General features: G+C 40.5%; 1 protein-coding gene across 5 annotated transcripts in view; it reads right to left on the reverse strand.

Moving 5' to 3' along the window:
- Positions 1 to 21,287, reverse strand: part of CTNNA2 (catenin alpha 2) — a 1,127,693-nt gene that overhangs the window by 98,213 nt on the left and 1,008,193 nt on the right. For all 5 annotated transcript variants that reach the window (XM_036931099.2, XM_036931097.2, XM_057497052.1 and 2 more), the window contains 2 exons: positions 854 to 946; positions 104 to 260 (listed from right to left, as the gene is read on the reverse strand). In XM_036931099.2, the coding sequence (XP_036786994.2) occupies positions 104 to 260; positions 854 to 946 (250 nt within the window). The remainder of the gene's footprint in view (positions 1 to 103; positions 261 to 853; positions 947 to 21,287) is intronic.

Genomic DNA, 21,287 nt, shown 5'->3' on the forward strand with positions numbered 1-21,287 from the left:
AAGAAGAGCACTTGAAACAGAGACCCATGACATTTGCAAGATATGCCATATCCTGCCATGTTCTCTTCTCCAGCTGCCTTGTAAGGGGCCTGTTTGTGATTACCTGAGACAGAAAGGAAGTCATCCACAGAAGTGATGTCATCCACGGCCTCTGTCAGCACTCGGACCTGCTTCTCCCACTGGTCTTTGAAGACATCCATATTGTCCTGAGCAACCTTGCTTTGTGGTCGAGCAGCTAGTGTTAGAGCAGCATTGATGACCTGTTTGTTAGAAATAACCCAGGGACATATGACTATAACCTTCAAAAGAGGAACAAATGGGCCAAAGACTATATTGAAACCCCAGACCCTGTAGCTTCTCCAGATAAGTGGGTTCTCAGTGTTCAGAAGGGCAATCAAAAACATGAAAGACAAACTAGGTTATCAACTATTATTAGTTTTTGTTTGCCTTGCTTCTTTAAGATATAGTAATTAGCCTCAGGTTTCAAGAGGTGTTTACTGGACAAGTCCTGTCTCCTTGCACAGATGTTGTAGAAATGCAACTCTTGTTCTCTGAAGAAGTGTATCCTTTAGTTGTTGAAACAAGGTAAAAAAAGATATAGAGCATTTAAATAACAGCCAAAACAAATGGAAAAAAGTTAGTATGAGTGGAAAAAAAAGTAACTGCCATGGTTAATGATGATCAGAAATTCATTTTGAGCAAAGTAGAACTTGAAGCAGCCCATGAAAGAAGAGCAGCATTTTTCAGTGGGAGGAAAGAGGGCAAGGCAAGCATGACCAGCAAGCCCAGGGGACAGAAGACCCTGAATATCAGGCCAACCTTGGGCTTTGGCAACAAAGTGAATGAGACTTACCTGGGGACACAGACTGTCAATCTGGGTGGCTGCCATTCGGACTAATTTCACCCCTTCCTCATTGTTGGAGATGGAACAGGCCAAATTGGCAACCTGTATTGAAGAAGATTTCAGTGAAAATCATGTTGGGGCAAAGGGAAAGTAGACTGTTGCATAGCCTCACATTTTCTTTGGAGAGTTCCACATCCAGGGGAACCCTTTCACAAATAGGCACCTTTCGATGATTTACCACCTTGTATGAGTTCTTATGATAAGTTAGGCATTCATTTCTGCCAGAAAAGCAGGATGCTAACAAGTTGCTCAAGGGCCTCAAAATTCTCAGGGATATACAATAATGGCCAGTTGCCCGGAACCACTACTCTCACTTGAGTTCCCTTAAGACTCAATTTTGAGTGTGGAAAACTATGATTAACACTCATTGCTGAATGTGGAAAACATGAATACTAAACTATGACTACCAGTGAGAGAGACACTGTAGGCAATGCTTTGATATTTAGAAGAGATTCATAGTCAATGAAAATTAGAGGAGTCAACCCAAAGGAACCCCGCGTGCCAGCTTGTGTTTGTCAGGAAGATACTGACCTGCTAGACAGCAGCCCAGTAAAATGCTTTCAGGGGCCAGTCAACTCTTAGAAATATGTAGAAAAAAGACTGGTGTTATCCAATAGGCAATTTACAGCAAATTAAAATATGCAGGTCTAGCAAAAATTCTTAGACATTTGACTTTTTAAAAATACTGTATCAACCAAAGCAGCTGAACTGAATTCAAGTTCCCAAAGTCAAGCATTTCACTTTGTGTTACGTCTGCACTTCAAGGAGGGAGAGTTGGTAATACAAGGTCAGACTGACTGGCCAAGGTCAAGAGCACATGAAGCACCATCAAAACCCTGATTGGTCACATCAGGCTAGTGTCAAGAGGACAGAAGAATTGGAATTATAAAAGGCAAAGGGGAAGAGAAGGGCCACCATGAGTAGAACACGTTATTAGCAGAGAGAGAACCCCCTGGAGCCTCATGGCCATCTGCCCTTACAAATGGGTCAGTTCCCCTCTGCTCTCCATGAACCAGGCTGCCTCCCTGCCAAGCCTTAAAGTCCTGGGAGATGAAAATGCACTACGTATGTGAATAGTTTCTAATGCAAAAGAGACCTTAGACAGTGTGGAGCAGTGGGGAGAAAGAGAACTGGGAGTCAGGAGGCTCCACCACTGATGGGTTCTGTAAGTCACTTCACCTTAGGAGGACTGTTTCCTCAACAGCAAAAGGAGATGGGTAGATGGTGACACTAGGAATACTTCCAAAGATCACTTCAATATGTCACTAGTGTCGAGAACCCCATTTTGAGGATTTTAAGACATTAAATCTATTACAGTGAAAAACTACAGACTGAGTTCCAAACATTATCATGTAGTTTCTTATATAATTATAGTTTACCTTTGATTATTCAGATTTGTTATTATACTTAGTTTTCAAAATAAGTCTGAGAAAGACAAACATGCCCTATTGTATCCATTCACAGGATACCCAGTGCCCAGGTGTGTGAGCTTCCTTGCAAACAGAGCAAAAATTAATAAGCAGGTTCTCAATTTTTGTTGTCTACATTCTGCATTTTTATTAATCTTTGTTATATTCGCAGTCTAGGGTATTTTATATTCCCAATGCCAGATTGTCTGTGACATAAAATTGGTGTTCAACATGTGTTTATTGAAGAACAGCTCTTTAAAAAGTACATATAGGGAAACTTACATATTGCAAAATACATCATAGATGAAAGATACTCTCAAAGATAAAGTTGAGTTACCTGTTTAATTTGGCTAGACAAATTTCACATTACTTCCTAACAGTTATTCACCAATACTATGGTGCTAAACAATGGTTCCTAAATTCTGGTCTGTTGTTTGAGTGCAGAATGCAGTGTCCCTGTCCTTGGTGGCATGAGAAAAATCAGGATGGTGTGAATTTTCCAGAAAGATATGTGTATTCAAACTTTTTTTTGATCTTCAATGAAATTCTTCATTTTTTCTGCTCTTGAAAAACCTTTCATTTTATGAAAAGATGATGATTTCAGATGATGGTTCTGTTTGCTCTTTATCATCCTTGCTTGGTGTGTGAGAGACTTGTGGTCACACTTTTGCACCACAGTAGACAATTGCTGAAGAGCTTGGCATATGATTATATAATGACACCAACATGAAAACATAAAAGATGTTCCAGGAACCACATCTTCGTAAATTTTTTATTTGCTTGCATCTTTGTAAGAAGAAAAGAAAATACCAGCACACTAAATGAAGTACTCAGTGGCTGTTGACAGAAAACATGTATATAAATAAGAGAGAACTAGATATTATATATATATCTCTTGTCAGAAGGACAGAACACTACCTATGAAATGTTCTGGCCAAAAAAATAGAATCTGGAATGATCAGCCTTAGGATAAACTCTCAGTTTATAGGAAATCCAAGAGACAAGTATGTAAAATATAACCACATGGATGTGTTCATGGAAATCTGAATGGTGATAAAGTGGCAGGAAAAAAAAGACCTTTTTGGATCCTGAATAAATATATACATTCACCAATATGTAAATGAATAAATACATAAAGAAAAGTAAATTGTGAAATAATCAAATACAATTATTGACTGTTTTTTATATTAAAGAATTAATATTTTAGGTGTGGAGCCAAGATGGCGGCGTGAGTAGAGAAGCGGAAATCTCTTCCCAAAACCACATATATCTATGAAAATATAACAAAGACAACCCTTCCTAGAATAAAGACCAGAGGACACAGGACAATATCCAGACCACATCCGCACCTGAGAGAACCCAGCGCCTCGCGAAGGGGGTAAGATACAGGCCCCGGCCCCGCGGGAGCCGAGCGCCCCTCCCCCCAGCTCCCAGCAGGAGAAGAATAGGCAGAGCGGGAGGGAGACGGAGCCCAGGACTGTTGAACAATTAGCCCCCTGCCATCCGGACCAGAGGGCAGACACAGTGCATGCACGGGGCCCTGGATACTAGGGAAATAGGGCAGCAAGAACGGTGAGCGGGTACCGGAGGCCTGGCACCGGAGGACATAAGAAAAGCGAGCAGCCATTTTTTTTTTTTTTTCAGTTTTCTTGTGGCAAGCGCTTTTTGGAAGTCTTAAAGGGATAGGGACCCCAATACTAGGGAAACAGGGCAGCAAGACCGGTGAGCAGATGCCTGAGGCTGGTGCCGGAGAATAAAGAAAAACGAGCGGCCATTTTTTATTTATTTATTTTATTAAAAAAAATTTTTTTTTTTTCTGGTCGTTTTGTTTCAGTGGGTGCTTTTAGGAAGTCTTAAAGGGGCAGGGCGGGTCACTTAATCCAGAGGTAGGGAATCCGGGGATCTCTGGGCACCCTAATCCCCTGGGCTGCAGGGAGCACAGAGGCCCCTTACGGAGATAAATAGCCTCCCGGCTGCTCCCCCTCCAACCCGACTCCACCACTTTGGAACAGATGCCTGAGCCAGGCCATGCCCACAGCAACAGCGGAGATAAACTCCATAGCAGCCGGGCAGGAAGCAGAAACCCTGTCTGCGCGCAGCTGTCCAGCACAGGCCACTAGAGGTCGCTGTTCTCCAAGGAGAGGAGGGCCACAAACCAACAAGAAGGGAAGTTCTTCCAGCCGTCACTCGTCCCAGCTCTGCAAACTATTCCTATCACGATGAAAAGGCAAAGCTACAGGCAGACAAAGATCACAGAGACAACACCAGAGAAGGAGACAGACCTAACCAGTCTTCCTGACAAAGAATTCAAAATAAAAATCATAAACATGCTGACAGAGATGCAGAGAAATATGCAAGAGATATGGGATGAAGTCCGGAGGGAGATCACAGATGCCAGAAAGGAGATTACAGAAATGAAACAAACTCTGGAAGAGTTTATAAGCTGAATGCATAGGATGCAAGAGGCCATTGATGGAATTGAAACCAGAGAACAGGAACGCATAGAAGCTGACATAGAGAGAGACAAAAGGATCTCCAGGAATGAAACAATATTAAGGGAACTGTGTGACCAATCCAAAAGGAACAATATCCGCATTATAGGTGTACCAGAAGAAGAAGAGAGAGAAAAGGGGATAGAAAGTGCCTTTGAAGAAATAATTGCTGAAAATTTCCCCAAACTAGGGGAGGAAATGGCCTCTCAGACCACAGAGGTACACAGAACTCCCATGACAAGGGATCCAAGGAGGGCAACACCAAGACACATAATAATTAAAATAGCAAAGATCAAAGACAAGGACAAAGTATTAAAGGCAGCCAGAGAGAAAAAAAAGGTTACCAACAAAGGAAAACCCATCAGGCTATCATCAGACTTTTCAACAGAAACCCTACAGGCCAGAAGAGAATGGCATGATATACTCAATGCAATGAAACAGAAGGTACTCGAACCAAGAATACTGTATCCAGCACGAATATCATTCAAATATGAAGGAGGGATTAAGCAATTCCCAGACAAGCAAAAGTTAAGGGAATTTGCTTCCCACAAACCACTTCTACAGGACATCTTACAGGGACTGCTCTAGATGGGAGCACTCCTAGAAAGAGCACAGAACAAAACACCCAACATATGAAGAATGGAGGAGGAGGAATAACAAGGGAGAGAATAAAAGAATCTCCAGTGTATATAACAGCTCAACAAGTGAGCTAAGTTAGGCAGTAAGATACTAAAGAGACTAACCTTGAACCTTTGGTAACCACGAATTTAAAGCCTGCAGTGGCAATAAGTACATATCTTTCAATAGTCACCCTAAATGTTAATGGACTGAATGCACCAATCAAAAGACACAGAGTAATAGAATGGATAAAAAAGCAAGACCCATCTATATGCTGCTTACAAGAAACTCACCTCAAACCCAAAGACATGTACAGACTAAAAGTCAAGGGATGGAAAAACATATTTCAGGCAAACAACAGCGGGAAGAAAGCAGGGTTTGCAGCACTAATATCAGACAAAATAGACTTCAAAACAAATAAAGTAACAAGAGATAAAGAAGGACACTACATAATGATAAAGGGCTCAGTCCAACAAGAGGATATAACCATTCTAAATATATATGCACCCAACACAGGAGCACCAACATATGTGAAACAAATACTAACAGAACTAAAGGGGGAAATAGACTGCAATGCATTCATCCTAGGAGACTTCAACACACCACTCACCCCAAAGGATCGATCCACCGGGCAGAATATAAGTAAGGACATGGAAGCACTGAACAACACAGTAGAGCAGATGGACCTAATAGACATCTACAGAACTCTACATCCAAAAGCAACAGGATACACATTCTTCTCAAGTGCACATGGAACATTCTCCAGAATAGACCACATACTAGGACACAAAAAGAGCCTCAGTAAATTCCAAAAGATTGAAATCCTACCAACCAACTTTTCAGACCACAAAGGCATACAACTAGAAATAAACTGTACAAAGAAAGCAAAGAGGCTCACAAACACATGGAGGCTTGACAACACGCTCCTAAATAATCAATGGATCAATGACCAAATCAAAATGGAGATCCAGCAATATATGGAAACAAATGACAACAACAACACTAAGCGCCAACTTCTGTGGGACACAGCAAAAGCAGTCTTAAGAGGAAAGTATATAGCAATCCAAGCATATTGAAAAAAGGAAGAACAATCCCAAATGAATGGTCTAATGTCACAATCATCGAAATTGGAAAAAGAAGAACAAATGAGGCCTAAGGTCAGCAGAAGGAGGGACATAATAAAGATAAGAGAAGAAATAAATAAAATTGAAAAGTATAAAACAATAGCAAAAATCAATGAAACCAAGAGCTGGTTCTTCGAGAAAATAAACAAAATAGATAAGCCTCTAGCCAGACTTATTAAGAGGAAAAGAGAGTCAACACAAATCAACAGTATCAGAAACGAGAATGGAAAAAATCACGACGGACCCCACAGAAATAAAAAGAATTATTAGAGACTACTATGAAAACCTATATGCTAACAAGCTGGGAAACCTAGGAGAAATGGACAACTTCCTAGAAAAATACAACCTTCCAAGACTGAACCAGAAAGAAACAGAAAATCTAAACAGACCAATTGCCAGCAACGAAATTGAAGCGGTAATCAAAATACTACCAAAGAACAAAACCCCCGGGCCAGATGGATTTACCTCGGAATTTTATCAGACATACAGGGAAGACATAATACCCATTCTCCTTAAAGTTTTCCAAAAAACAGAGGAGGAGGGGATACTCCCAAACTCATTCTATGAAGCTAACATCACCCTAATACCAAAACCAGGCAAAGGCCCCACCAAAAAAGAAAACTACAGACCAATATCCCTGATGAATGTAGATGCAAAAATACTCAACAAAATATTAGCAAACTGAATTCAAAAACACATCAAAAGGATCATACACCATGACGAAGTGGGATTCATCCCAGGGATGCAAGGATGGTACAACATTCGAAAGTCCATCAACATCATCCACCACATCAACAAAAAGAAAGACAAAAAACACATGATCATCTCCATAGATGCTGAAAAAGCATTTGACAAAGTTCATCATCCATTCATGATAAAAACTCTCAGCAAAATGGGAATAGAGGGCAAGTACCTCAACATAATAAGGCCATCTATGATAAACCCACAGCCAACATTATATTGAACAGCGAGAAGCTGAAAGCATTTCCTCTGAGATTAGGAACTAGACAGGGATGCCCACTCACCCCACTGTTATTTGAAACATAGTACTGGAGGTCCTAGCCATGGCAATCAGACAAAACAAAAAAATACAAGAAATCCAGATTGGTAAAGAAGAAGTTAAACTGTCACTACTTGCAGATGACATGATACTGTACATATAAAACCCTAAAGACTCCACCCCAAAACTACTAGAACTGATATCGGAATACAGCAAAGTTGCAGGATACAAAATCAACACACAGAAATCTGTGGCTTTCCTATACACTAACAATGAACCAACAGAAAGAGAAATCAGGAAAACAACTCCATTCACAATTGCATAAAAAAAAAAAAAATACCTAGGAATAAACCTAACCAAAGAAGTGAAAGACTTATACTCTGAAAACTACAAGTCACTCTTAAGAGAAACTAAAGGGGACACTAACAGATGGAAACTCATCCCATGGCTAGGAAGAATTAATATCATCAAAATGGCCATCCTGCCCAAAGCAATGTACAGATTTGATGCAATCCCTATGAAACTGCCAGCAACATTCTTCAATGAACTGGAACAAATAATTCAAAAATTCATATGGAAACACCAAAGACACCGAATAGCCAAAACAATCCTGAGAAAGAAGAATAAAGTAAGGGGGATCTCACTCCCAACTTCAAGCTCTACTATAAAGCCATAGTAATCAAGACAATTTGGTACTGGCACAAGAACAGAGCCACAGACCAATGGAACAGACTAGAGAATCCAGACATTAACCCAGACATATATGGTCAATTAATATTTGATAAAGGAGCCATGGACATACAATGGCGAAATGACAGTCTCTTCAACAGATGGTGCTGGCAAAACTGTACAGCTACATGTAGGAGAATGAAACTGGACCACTGTCTAACCCCATATACAAAAGTAAACTCAAAGTGGATCAAAGACCTGAATGTAAGTCATGAAACCATTAAACTCTTGGAAGAAAACATAGGCAAAAACCTCTCAGACATAAACATGAGTGACCTCTTCTTGAACATATCTCCCCAGGCAAGGAAAACAACAGCAAAAATGAAGAAGTGGGACTATATTAAGACGAAAAGCTTCTTCTGTACAGAAGAAGACACCATCAATAGAACAAAAAGAAACCCTACAGTATGGGAGAACATATTTGTAAATGACAGATCCGATAAAGGCTTGATGTCCAGAATATATAAAGAGCTCACATGCCTCAACAAACAAAAAACAAATAACCCAATTAAAAAATGGGCAGAGGAACTGAACAGACAGTTCTCCAAAAAAGAAATACAGATGGCCAACAGACACATGAAAAGATGCTCCACATCGCTAATTATCAGAGAAATGCAAATTAAAACTACAATGAGGTATCACCTCACACCAGTAAGGATGGCTGCCATCCAAAAGACAAACAACAACAAATGTTGGCGAGGCTGTGGAGAAAGGAGAACCCTCCTACACTGCTGGTGGGAATGTAAATTAGTTTAACCATTGTGGAAAGCAGTATGGAGGTATGTCAAAATGGTAAAAACAGACTTACCATTTGACCCAGGAACTGCACTCCTAGGAATTTACCCTAAGAATGCAGCAATCAAGTTTGAGAAAGACCAGTGCACCCCTATGTTTATCGCAGCACTATTTACAATAGCCAAGAATTGGAAGCAACCTAAATGTCCATCAATAGATGAATGGATAAAGAAGATGTGGTACATATACACAATGGAATACTACTCAACCATAAGAAAGGGGCAAATCCTACCATTTGCAGCAACATGGATGGAGCTGGAGGGTATTATGCTCAGTGAAACAAGCCAAGCGGAGAAAGAGAAATACCAAATGATTTCACTCATCTGTGGAATATAAGAACAAAGGAAAAACTGAAGGAACAAAACAGCAGCAGAATCACAGAACTCAAGAATGGACTAACAGGTACCAAAGGGAAAGGGACCGGGGAAGATGGGTGGGTAGGGAGGGATAAGGGGAGGGGAAGAAGGGGGGTAGTAAGATTAGCATGCATGGGTGGGTGGGAGAAAGGGGAGGGCTGTACAACACAGAGAAGGCAAGTAGTGATTCTACAACATTTTGCTATGCTGATAGACAGTGACTGTTTATAGGGGGGACCTGGTATAGGGGAGAGCCTAGTAAACATAATATTCATCATGTAAGTGTAGATTAAAGATACCAAAAAAAAAAAAAGGCAGTTCCTGTGTGGTGACCTCCAATGAGTTCTACACAAGGGTATAAAGGGCATATAAAAGTGTAGGCAAGGGCCTGTTTGTGTTTATACAGAGGATCAAAGCCTAATTTGACTACCCCGAAAATGAACTAAGATACGATATGAAAAAGAACTTCCAACATCAGCACTCTCGGGAAGACTCATGCCAGAAGATGATCATCAAAAAACCCCAACAAAGATCCACGCACTGCTACAGGTGTAGATGCACTCATCCCACCTCTTCCTGGACTTGCCATGGGAATGAAGAAGGAGATATCTAAGCTGGCCTGTGCATACAGTAAAACAACAAATTTGACTGGATCTATACTGTTGGAACTCAACCAAGAATTAGGAGAAGTGCAAATTGTAGCCCTCCAAAATCTTACAACTACAGACTGTTTACTGTTAAAATAACATATGGGATGTGAACAGTCCCCAGGAATGGATTGTTTTAATTTGTCTGATTTCTCTCAGACTGTTCAAGTTCAGTTGGACAATATCCACCATATCATAGATAAGTTTTCACAAATGCCTAAGGTGCCTAACTGGTTTTCTTGGTTTCACTGGAGATGGATGGTAATTACAGGTATGCTTTGGTTATGTAACTATACTCCTATTATGTTAATGTGTGTGCACAATTTAAGTAGTAGCTTAAAACCTATACATGCTGAAGTTACTCTACAAGAAGATATGTCAAAGAAATAATCAATCTTCCCATGTTTTCTGCCGCCTGCTACTTCTATAGCTTTTCTTCTTCCTTCCTCATTACAACCCTTAAATTGAATTCGTGCCTCATATCAAATTTACCGATTATCATAATTCTTCCAAGTGGTAAAGATACCTCAAGACAAATGCTGGGCATAGAAGCCACAGGGCATTAATATGCAAAGATGTAAAAAGCTAACCTTTTCAAACAATAAGGCTTTTCTCTCTCACTTACCAACTTTACATTTCCTTGTATGGCTCCGGAAGATGACTGGTTAGCCAGAGACGGGTAAGATTCCTCAAGGGAGGAACAACCTAAGACAGGCACAGTCGCAGGGGGGCCATCAGGTGAGAAATTGGGGATCAACAGAGGTGAGGCTTAGAACCTCACCCCCCCTGTTCTGAGAGAAATCTTCTGCATACGTGGATGTTTTACTGCCCTTGTCTAGCTTGAATTATCACATAGTCTACAGGCACCCACCTGATCATCTACATTTGCTCTCTTACAACACTAAACTATGTTTTCTACCTTTATCTTGTATCTACCTACCACTTCAGCATTTTATTAAACATAATAATAATAGAAATGTGGTATCCACATATAAATCAAGTATAAAAATCAAATGAGTATTCATATTTGAACTGACTGTTTATAGTTCATAATGCATGAACAAAACCGAAAGTTTCTGTGATGACTGCCCTTGTACTGTTCACCATGTAACTTATTAACTATGTAAGAATTTGTTCTCCATGTAAGAACTTGTTCGTTATGCTTCAGAAGATTGGAGACTGACGAAAATTAGGCTTGGGGTGGATTAATGATTGTGCATTGAGCACTGACTCCCCTATACAGAATTATATTGTTGTTAACAACCATTTGATCAATAAATATGAGAGATGCCCTCACAAAAAAAAAAAGTACACACTTCCAATTGTAAAATAAATAAGTAACCGAGGTGTAATGTATAACATAAGGAATATACTCAAAATATTGTTAACAACTTGGTATGGTGATAGCTGGTTCCTAGAATTATCATGTATATAAATGTTGAATCACTGTGTTGTACACCTGAAACTAATGTAATACTGTGTGTCAACTACCCTTCAATAAAAAATAATTATCTACAAAAAAAAAATTAATATTTTAAAGTGTGTTCTAATACTTTATATTTTACGGTATCCATTGTTTGTAGAGATACAGATAGAAGATGCTTATGGATGAAATGATATGTTTGAGGTTTGCTTCGCAATTACCCAAAGTAGGGGAAGTAGAGGCGTAGAAAAACAAAATTGGCCGTTAGTTCATAATTGTTGACACTGGGTGACATATATGATGGTTTGTTATATATGGTATGTTTTTGGATGTGCCTGAAATATTTCATAATAAGAGAATTAAAAAAATAATAACTGCCACATCTATTATATCACCGGCTCTGGTGAAACAATTTCTTGTAGTAGTCTGCATGTCAGGGGGATATAGTGTAAGTCAGAGAAACTGTATCAGCCTGAGTGCAGAAGAGGACTACTGTAAGTGAATGGTGGAAGTCAGAGGTGGCTCTCTAGAGCACACAGTCTCTGGCTCACACTTGCTGCAGGTCAGCAGGCAGAAGCTGATCTCTAGAGCCCTAGGGCAGAAATGAATTGGGCTCATGTGAGGGAGATCCCAACCAGTAAGTTCCACAGGGTGATAATGAAGTTCTCTTTGTATCTTTTGAAATGTTTCTTCACCCTTCATTTAAATAAACTATTATGGCTTAGAGCTCATATGGGAACCTCAATGCCCAGCAGAGTCTTAATAGGGAGAACAGTGCTAGCAACACTTGGCAAAAATAAAGAGCTGACAACTCCTGATAGTCCTCCAATTATTTCTTCTCTTTAATTTACTGATCCATAAATCCTGAAGTCTGGCAGCCACCATTCTGCAATGTACTCCTGCTGTGTAAGTCCACTTTGTCCACTTCAAATCAGAATTTCATTTACCTTGCATTCTGAAACATTCTGAAAATATTTCCAATATGATGCTAAAGATTTCGGTATCTCCAGCGGCAGGCTCGTGTATTTAAATTGGTCATGGACTCCATTCAAATTCCCATCTTCATTATTTTCTTTCTGCTTGCCTCTCTGCTCTCACTGGACCCACTGGCATCACAGTGACGCTGGGTGTGGTTCGATGTATTGTGATTTGTGGACCTCTGGCAGCAAACACTAAGTTTCAGTCTTTGAGACAGTTCCCAATCAGTAAGTAGTTTGAAATACAGCTAACATTTCAACATCAGTCTGACACAACTGTACACAGTAAGTATACTTGATTTATTTAACTGCCTGTTCTTTAACTACAGTTCTGATGTTATACTAGAAACTCTGATAAAATAAAATATCCTGCTTTTCAAATCACAATATTTTCTCCCTTAAAAAAAAAAGTTAGCATGATAGTCTAAGTGGGTTGGAGGTATAGAGGGAATAATGGACTAGATTCATTAGATACTTGAAAAAAGAGTAAAGTGAGCAAAGAAGTGGCCAATAGGCCATTAGTAGATTAGTGTTACTAGATTGTAAATCAAAAGATGTGGGGCAGTATGATTCAATTTAATAGAATTTTGAAACCCAATTAAGTAAACCAGGCAGGTAACATATATGGGCTAGGTATGGTCTCTGCTTTTTCTACTCTTGAGCTGTTCACAATTTACTCATTTGCCTTTCTGGAAGCTTAGAAAACAGAGTATCATTAACGGTTAAATGTTGGGGTATTAAGATTGATTTGGAATTTTTGAAATGACATAGGCTATGACACAGTATAGTTCCTTAGTGGAGCTAATTATACTTAATTCCTAGTAATCTCTTAAGGAAGTCCTCCTCTGTAACTTCTGAGGAGCATAACAGATTTTGGGAAGTGATAGTGGAAAGGACTGGGCCAAGTCTTCTATCTGTGACTTAATGCCTTAAAAACTGACTGTGTTGAGGAGAAGGAGGAAGCTTAACAGCTGTCATCACTAAATTGTGTATTGCTGTTTGTAAGAGCTTTAAGAGCAAAAAAGGCGTGATCAGTCCTCTGTGTGGGAATCAGTAAGCATCAGGGAGAGGTAAGATACCCATCTTACAAAGCTTCTTTTCTGATTGCCTGATTAGCACAATGTTCTGGATGCTTACAGATTGGTGTATGTGTACATATATATATATATATTTATTTATTTTTTGCTTTTCTGGAGGCACACTGTGTAAGTAGATGAAGCAAACAAAAATATCAATAGCAAGATTAGGACAAGTAAACTAACAAGGAAAACTGATGCTGAGTCTAAGAAGGGAACTTACTCCTTGAACTGAATGTGTACAATTAGCATCCCTTCCTTAACCTTTCACTAATCACCTTAGCTAACCAAAAATAATAGAGATATTCCATGGACCCTGATGGCAGAGATAAAATTGACAAGATCAGAAATGTGTGGAGCCCTCATAAAAATATACTGTGACCATTTAAAATGCAAGACGTTTTTAATCTCACACACACACACACACACTGCATGGCTGAAAGCTCCAGATGAAGAGCAGGTCATTGCTATGAAATTTGGTTTTGTGTGGACATCACTACAGAAAGCACCTCCATCTCAAAAATGCCACAGTCCTGTTTGAATGTTTACAAGAAGCCAGATTGCCTAGAAGGATGAGCTTTAATTAGACATTAAAAACTTCCACTAGTAAGTATTTAGGCACTTAACTCCAAAGTGATAATGAGGTGCATCAGAAAGATGAGAACGTTTTCTTCTTCTCTGGTCCTAGAAATCAAATTACATTTTTAATACACACAATTCTGTTCATTTCCAAGCACCAGCATGTATTTGGTACATTCAATCCCCGCAAAACTTTATCATTTCATTAATTTTTACAGCTTCAGGTATCATATTGGTGTTTTAAGAAGAGCAGTCTATTGAAATAAACTTGGAGGTTTATAAAGCACTTTTTCCTCATGTTAATATTGCATTGTCACCATAAATTTGAAGATAAAATTAACTTATTTACTATTAAAATGGAATTTATGGAAATTCCAGTCCCCACCGTCACATGGCCATATAAAACCATAAAGAGAAGAGCTGATGGCACCAGTCCCATGCAGACTGTTGTTCTCTGTAATGATCACAGTGATGAGGGGTGCGATGGTCTCAATCTAAAGATCTATTCGGTTATCTGCACTGCTACGACTGGCGCACAAAACAGCCTTAGTCCATGCATGCCTACCTTGTATAGAATCCCAAGGATTCAGGACATGCCTCCTACATTACAGATGGAATTTTACAGTTCAGCAAGAGACAAAATGATACACTTCCCTGAAATCTTTGAGGGGCAAGACAGAAGCAGCTGATGTTAAGACAGGGATTTAACCTTAAGACAATGGGCTTCCACAGAGATGGACACAGACCTAAGGGCCACCTTCACAACTTAATTTGAGGACAGTCGGAAAGGCCTGGCTGACCCAGAAGTCATTTGCTCTCTCTCTTTTACGCTGAGGTAGATGGAATCCTTTTGAAATGCAGCTACCTCGGACTGCAATGACTTTATCAACCTGGTTGCCAGTAACTGATATTCTGAAGGACAGAGGAGACCAAAACAGGGATAATTTATCAGAGAAGGGGCTCAGAGGAGGTTGGCCCCTGGGGCTGCATGAAGATCCTGGAGACAGGAGGAAGGGATAAACAGTTTCTTGCTTTGGTTTTAAGAGACCTTTAGAAGCATCTGACACTCAATTATTCTACATATCTTACTTTTTAAAAAATCATATAATGGTCAAGAGCCTGAGTTTTGGAGTCAGACAGACTGGGCTTTACATCCTGACTCTTATTTTCTTGCCAGCTAGGCAGGGGGCTTTGCTGCTGTGAGCCTCAATTTCCTCAACTATAAGTATAAAAATAATATCAAGTGGTAATAAGGTGAAATGAAAAATGGAGTACTTAATCCAGCACCCAGTAAGGTTTTGACAAATGTTATTTTCCTTACTATGCATGTTATTAAAAGGTCACTCTAAAAGTATATTTTCATAACAATATCCAATCACTGATAGCATCAGCCATTCAAATACTGGGTGCCTAATATATACCACATGTTGAAAATAAACAGTAAGGAAGTTAAATATTACTTATATTCTCTACAGCAGCTTATATTTTGGTGAAATTAACAAGTGAGTGCATTTTTAAAGTTCACATTGTACACACTGCTACAAAGGAAATAAAATGGAGGCAGGGAAAGAATAAAGGGAGGTCTACTTTATACATGATCATTTGCTTAGCATATAACTCAACATGTAATCTTTGTGAAGTCTCAATCTCAGTAAACATCCTTTTGTCACCATTTATTTAATCTCCTATCACAATATTTTCCAGATTCTTTATATAATTGAAATCATTTTTTTTACACTGAGTAAGATTCCAGAATGTTTTGCTTTGTTATTGATAATTCCCTTTTGTCACACATTGAAAGGAGTTGTCAGTGTTCACTGTTTCCAGAAACAAAGTCACATACATCCTTAGTGTCTTGCCAGTGGGTTTCAGCCCCAGCCAAGTTCACTATGCATTCAATGTGACCAAAGAAATGACAGTAGAAAGTTCTTGGGGTGAAAGGGTTATACCCAACTTTATTCCCATGGTGGCAGGTCAATCACTAAAATCCCATTCACTCAGAGCAAGTCTGCAGGCAGCAAGCCAGTGTCTGCCTCTGGGCCTCTCTGCCTCCACAGCAGTCCTCCGGGCCTCTGTCCTCGGTGCTGCCATCACTCCAGCCTCTGCACTGCTCTCCTGCAGCCTTGCAGCCATGCCACCATGTCGCACAGAGCACTGGGCAGAGCTCTTTATATAGAGTCAACAGCAACATATTGTGTATAGTGAGCTAGTCGACCAGGGCCAGGTGAGAGTCCTGGCCACAGGAACTTTCATTTTATCCACACTTAGGCATCCAGGTTTTACTCCTGTCAGAAGTGGACTTTCTGGGTGGGGGAAGCTGTTGTGGCATTTGGTTTTCTGAAAGGTCCCCAGCAGTGAGTAGATGACTAATTCCCCAGGGTCACCACCATCACATCTCACACAGCAGCTCTGTTTCTCCTTGCTTTCTCGGCCACATCATCTGAATACGTTTTCAACTATCATCCTACCAACCTCAAGTATAAATCAGGATTGCTTAAGAAGTCACTTTGTATTTCCCCAGTTAGACTGATTTCTTGCAGGACAGACTTCACTAAACCCAACACACAGCTGGGATCACAAGTACTCATTCCAATTTTTGAAATTTACTAAATCCCACAAGTTGCCTTCATGCTGATAAAGTAGAGCACCATTCATCCTGCTTGACCATACCTAGGAAGGCCCTGAGTTCTATGATCTGGAATTAGAAGCAAGGATACGTTTTCTGTGTTGTTCTTTTTGTAGCTTATCATCCAGTCAGCATTCAGCAGCTACTACCAAATGAAACATACAATATCCTGCCAAGTGATGGTAGGAAGCAATTTCTTCCAGGTCCCACCAGGCTTCATACCCTTGCCTGTACTTATACACCTATGAGAACACAAATCTGCTTTCCTAGGGTTCCTCTGGGATGCAGAACAGCTCCTCTGCCTGTGTTCCTAGGTGCACACATACCACTAACAAATGCTGTTTGCATGCTTTGGCCCAAATTAAAGTGATCAGTCTGCCCTGGTGACTTTAATGGAGGTAATCACCAGCTCACATTCATGAACAAATTGATGTGCTCGCTTCATAGCTGAATCATCAACATAAATCTGTACCCTTCATATATAAAAACCTCAGTAGCTTAAAATAATGCAATAAAGCATCACCTAATGCCTTCGTGATGCCTGTTCATCAATAATGTGTGGTTGTGTAAAAAGGATAGAAGAAACTTGGCATGTGTTATCTGAAATCATATAATGAATGAAATGTCCTTTTAATTACAGATGGCCTCCTGAGATTGTTTTCTCCTGCCTTTCCCTCCCTGAGGACCTGAATTATTACTCTCCACTATTATTTGGTTTTTCAGAGTCCTGTGTAAGAAAGTGAAATCTTACCTATTTCCACTGAATACAACATGTTGACCTTCATGTATGTATGAGATGAATCCCCTGCTACATATTAGCAGGCCCAGAGCTCCAGGTGCTTGACTTTTAGTCCAAGTCAAGGAGTGTTTGCAGAAGATGATCCAGATGAATAAATGAATGCATCATTCTCTATAACCTGGGCTCATGCATTTCATGACGACAAGTGGAAGTGTGGAACCAAGGCCAAAATCACAGTGCAGAGGGATTCTAACCATTCAAGCCAATATTGAATCCGTGATCTCAGTCCCCTTTGCACAGAAGTACCAGTTGACGAGGGAGAGAGAAGTCCTCACTTCCACTTTATGCCTCAGGTTTTTGGGTTTTGTTTGTTGCGTTTTATTTTCAGGCTGGGGGCGGTGGAGGGGAGGGGTGGGCAGGTGCTTCCACCAGTTGAACCCTTAGCAATCAGCCAAGGTTCAGTGCATGACCCACGTGTCCCTGAAGACTTCCCATTCACACTGGTCAGTGGGAGTAGACCCCTCTTCAAAACCTCTCCAGGCTTATTGCCTGCACCCCTGGTGACTACTTACCACATGTTATTGTTTTATTTATTATTTGCGGGATATACAGAGGGATGGATACATACAGAATGAAATATACAGAAACATATAAATGGCATGCATGATCAATCAAATGTCAGCCGCCTCAATAACGTTTTGCATGATTTATCCTTGTGCAGCTGTGATTCCCTGTGTAAAACCTTGCACCACAGCCTTCCCAACCTGGATATTCTCCTACATCATGCCCTCGCCTTCTCTCTACTGGGTCCTATTCCTTCTTGTCATTGTTTAAGAAGAGGATGTTAATTGACTAATCAAAGTAACTATCCACTATGGTAATATTTTCTCCTCCTAGAGAAAATACAATATTCTCTAATATTTTCCCAATAGAACACTTTCACCCAATTAAGATGTTTCCAAGTCCTTAAGAACTGTAAGGAATAATATACACTGTAGAAACTGCAGGCCCCTAGGCAAGCTGTTGGGAAATGTTTTAGGACAGGCAGCTTTTTTAAAGCTCTTTCATCTTTATCTAAAATACTTCTTGTGTCTTCTTCCTCTAACCATCTTTTCTGATAAATAGTCATACTGGAACACATCCTTGCTCATTTGCTTTTGTACTGTCTACGACTGTTTTTGGAGCACAAGGGCAGAGCTGAGTAGTTGCAACAGAGACCATATGACCCACAAGCCAAGGGTATTTGTTCATACAAACTCCTGGTTTGGATGAAAACTTAGGCAGAATAACCAGTTGGTTTTGTCAGACCTGTCAAAAATGCCACAGCATCTTCCCAGGAGGAAATGGGAAAGGTATCACATTACTGTATTTATGACACAGATGCAATTAACAAAATTAGGTAGACCAGAGAGGGGCACACGTTTTTAGCCTCTAAACACGTGTCCCTCCCTGGTCTACTTAACAATATTAAGTCCTAAGACAAAAAACCAAACAAAGAAAGCAAGAAAGGAAAGACATGGGACACCAAGAAAGCCTTCTAGGACATTTCTACTGCCCAAGCATTTACACAAGAAGTCTCTCGGTAAACAGAATCAAGAGAAGGCAATGTAAGTGGCTTAAATCCCAGCGTAGCCTCATCAACCACTCCTTCCTGAAGCAGGAGGCTCACACTGCACTGTTGTGTTTTGAATTAGAAAAATGATTATTTTTTTGCAGACTTTCATCCAGACTTACACCCTTCTTGGATATCCCCTTCATCTTTCCTCACTCCCTGTTCCACCTAATCCCTTGAAACGCTGTCTCCATCGGGGGTTTAGCAGTCTGCACAGGCAGCCTAAGACAATGACCTAGAATAGATCTAACAGAAGCTACTGGCCCCTAGTAGCTCCTTGGCGGAACCCTGTACCTGGTCACTGCAATGGGCATTGTTCTGGGAGAAATCCTGGGAACCTGCTGGATAACCTCAGAGGGCTCTTAGGTCCACTAGAACAATGGGGTTGGGGGTGAGGGGGATGATCTGATTCTGGTCCTAGGCCACACAAGGCAAGAGACTAAAGAAATGTTCTTCTAGCCAGCTCTTCCCCAGTCCTCAGACACCTATATAAGTTTTCTTCCTATCTTCCTGCCTACTGGAGTCTTCCCAGGTTTAGTCCCTCAAATCTGCTTAGCTCATCTTATCTCACTTTCATCAAATGCAGCTATTATATATTCTTCCTGCCTCTATCCTACAAGGCACACACCCAGAGCAAGCCAAAGCCTCCTGATTCCACTGTTAAACAGAAGCTTTTACAAATCTCTCCCACGCTGGAAGCTCCCTTGTTGAGTATCCTGCATTCTCTTCCTTCTAGGGGCCACAAGGCCCTACTGATGCCTGCAAATATTACAGTCCTTGATTTGCTCTGAAATCTAGCACGTTTCCATGATGCTCAAAGAGCAGGCAGGCACACCAGAGGGTGAGCAGCAGATATTCCATGTCACCTGAAACTCATCCAAAATGAACCTTACCACATGGAGTCTCTTTTCTTCCAAGGTGACCCTGAAGCAGCCACCTCCACCTTGCTGGCCAACAGATGCAGCCAGCAGAGTCCAGAGCAGGACCAGACATAGGCCCCAGGTGCATCCTTCTTCCTCTGCAGGCCCTCAGGAGAATATGGCCAGGTCTAGATGGATGGAGCAGCTGTGCTTGCAAAAAGTTCATGTCAACTCCCAGCCAAGGTTACACTCATAAGCTATACTTGTCAGAATAGGCCAGGCCCCACAATGCCCTTCAAATATACGTCAGCTTGGCAACCTTCTATAGGAGAACCATCTTGCTGTCATTTTCAGTGAGTCATTTTTTTCCTTTAGCTGTATCAGTCGTCTGGGTGAATGTCCAGTCAGCCTGGCCTCTCAGTCTGCTTTGTGAAATAAAGCTAAAGATGGCATTCTGACTAATAGTACCAAAAAGGAGCAAGTAATGAGGAAACTATGCATCTTGCTTCTGTTCAGCTTTGTGTTCTCCAGGATAGCTGTTTATCTGGGGCCTTTTGTCTAGAATAGCCTCTGCATTTTTTTTCCCCCAATGGGATCCAGGTTTAGTAAGTATACTAGTTGTGGGAACACAAATAATATTGTGTGTGTGCACAGAGAGGAAGGGAGAGAAGAGGAGAGCTAAGAAGATATTTGAGGGTCTTCATCAGTGTAAATGCTCTCAGCTAAGAAGGCTATAATCACAGGTATTATTTTAACATTTCCTGAAGCCTGAATACATTTCTTTCAAAGGGCATAATAACTATTACTTCACAATAGAATATTATGGGTATACAGATGCACATTTTCATTGGTGTTATTTGTAATTGTGAATAACACACTATGACCACACACCAAATGTAGGCAGTGGCTTATCTGTGTATGACCTTCAAGCTAAGAATACAGGTTTTCACATATATGAAGGGTGCTGAACACACACACATACACACATGCCATGAGACCTTGCATGGCCCAGAAAGCCTAAAATATTTACTACTTTTAGTAAAAGTTTGCTAATCCTTGAGTATGGGGCAGTTATCAATACAAGGACTGGTCTCGTGTTGTCTGCTTAGACACCAGGACATGAGTTGTCCCCAGTGTTCTAGTCCCAGCTTTCTTTGCCTCTGTTCAGTGATGCCCTCTGTGCTCATTTCATTTCAAAAGCTCTTTTCTGGTAATGTTCTCAAAGGCAAGGATCTCTTTATCACTTACCCCTTTATATTTACCTAACATCTATTGCATCATTCATTGTTTCACCCCATATAGCTTTTCTTTAAATTCATCC

The sequence above is a fragment of the Manis pentadactyla genome, chromosome 2 (assembly GCF_030020395.1).
Source record: "Manis pentadactyla isolate mManPen7 chromosome 2, mManPen7.hap1, whole genome shotgun sequence".
Classification (NCBI taxonomy): Eukaryota; Metazoa; Chordata; class Mammalia; order Pholidota; family Manidae; genus Manis; species Manis pentadactyla.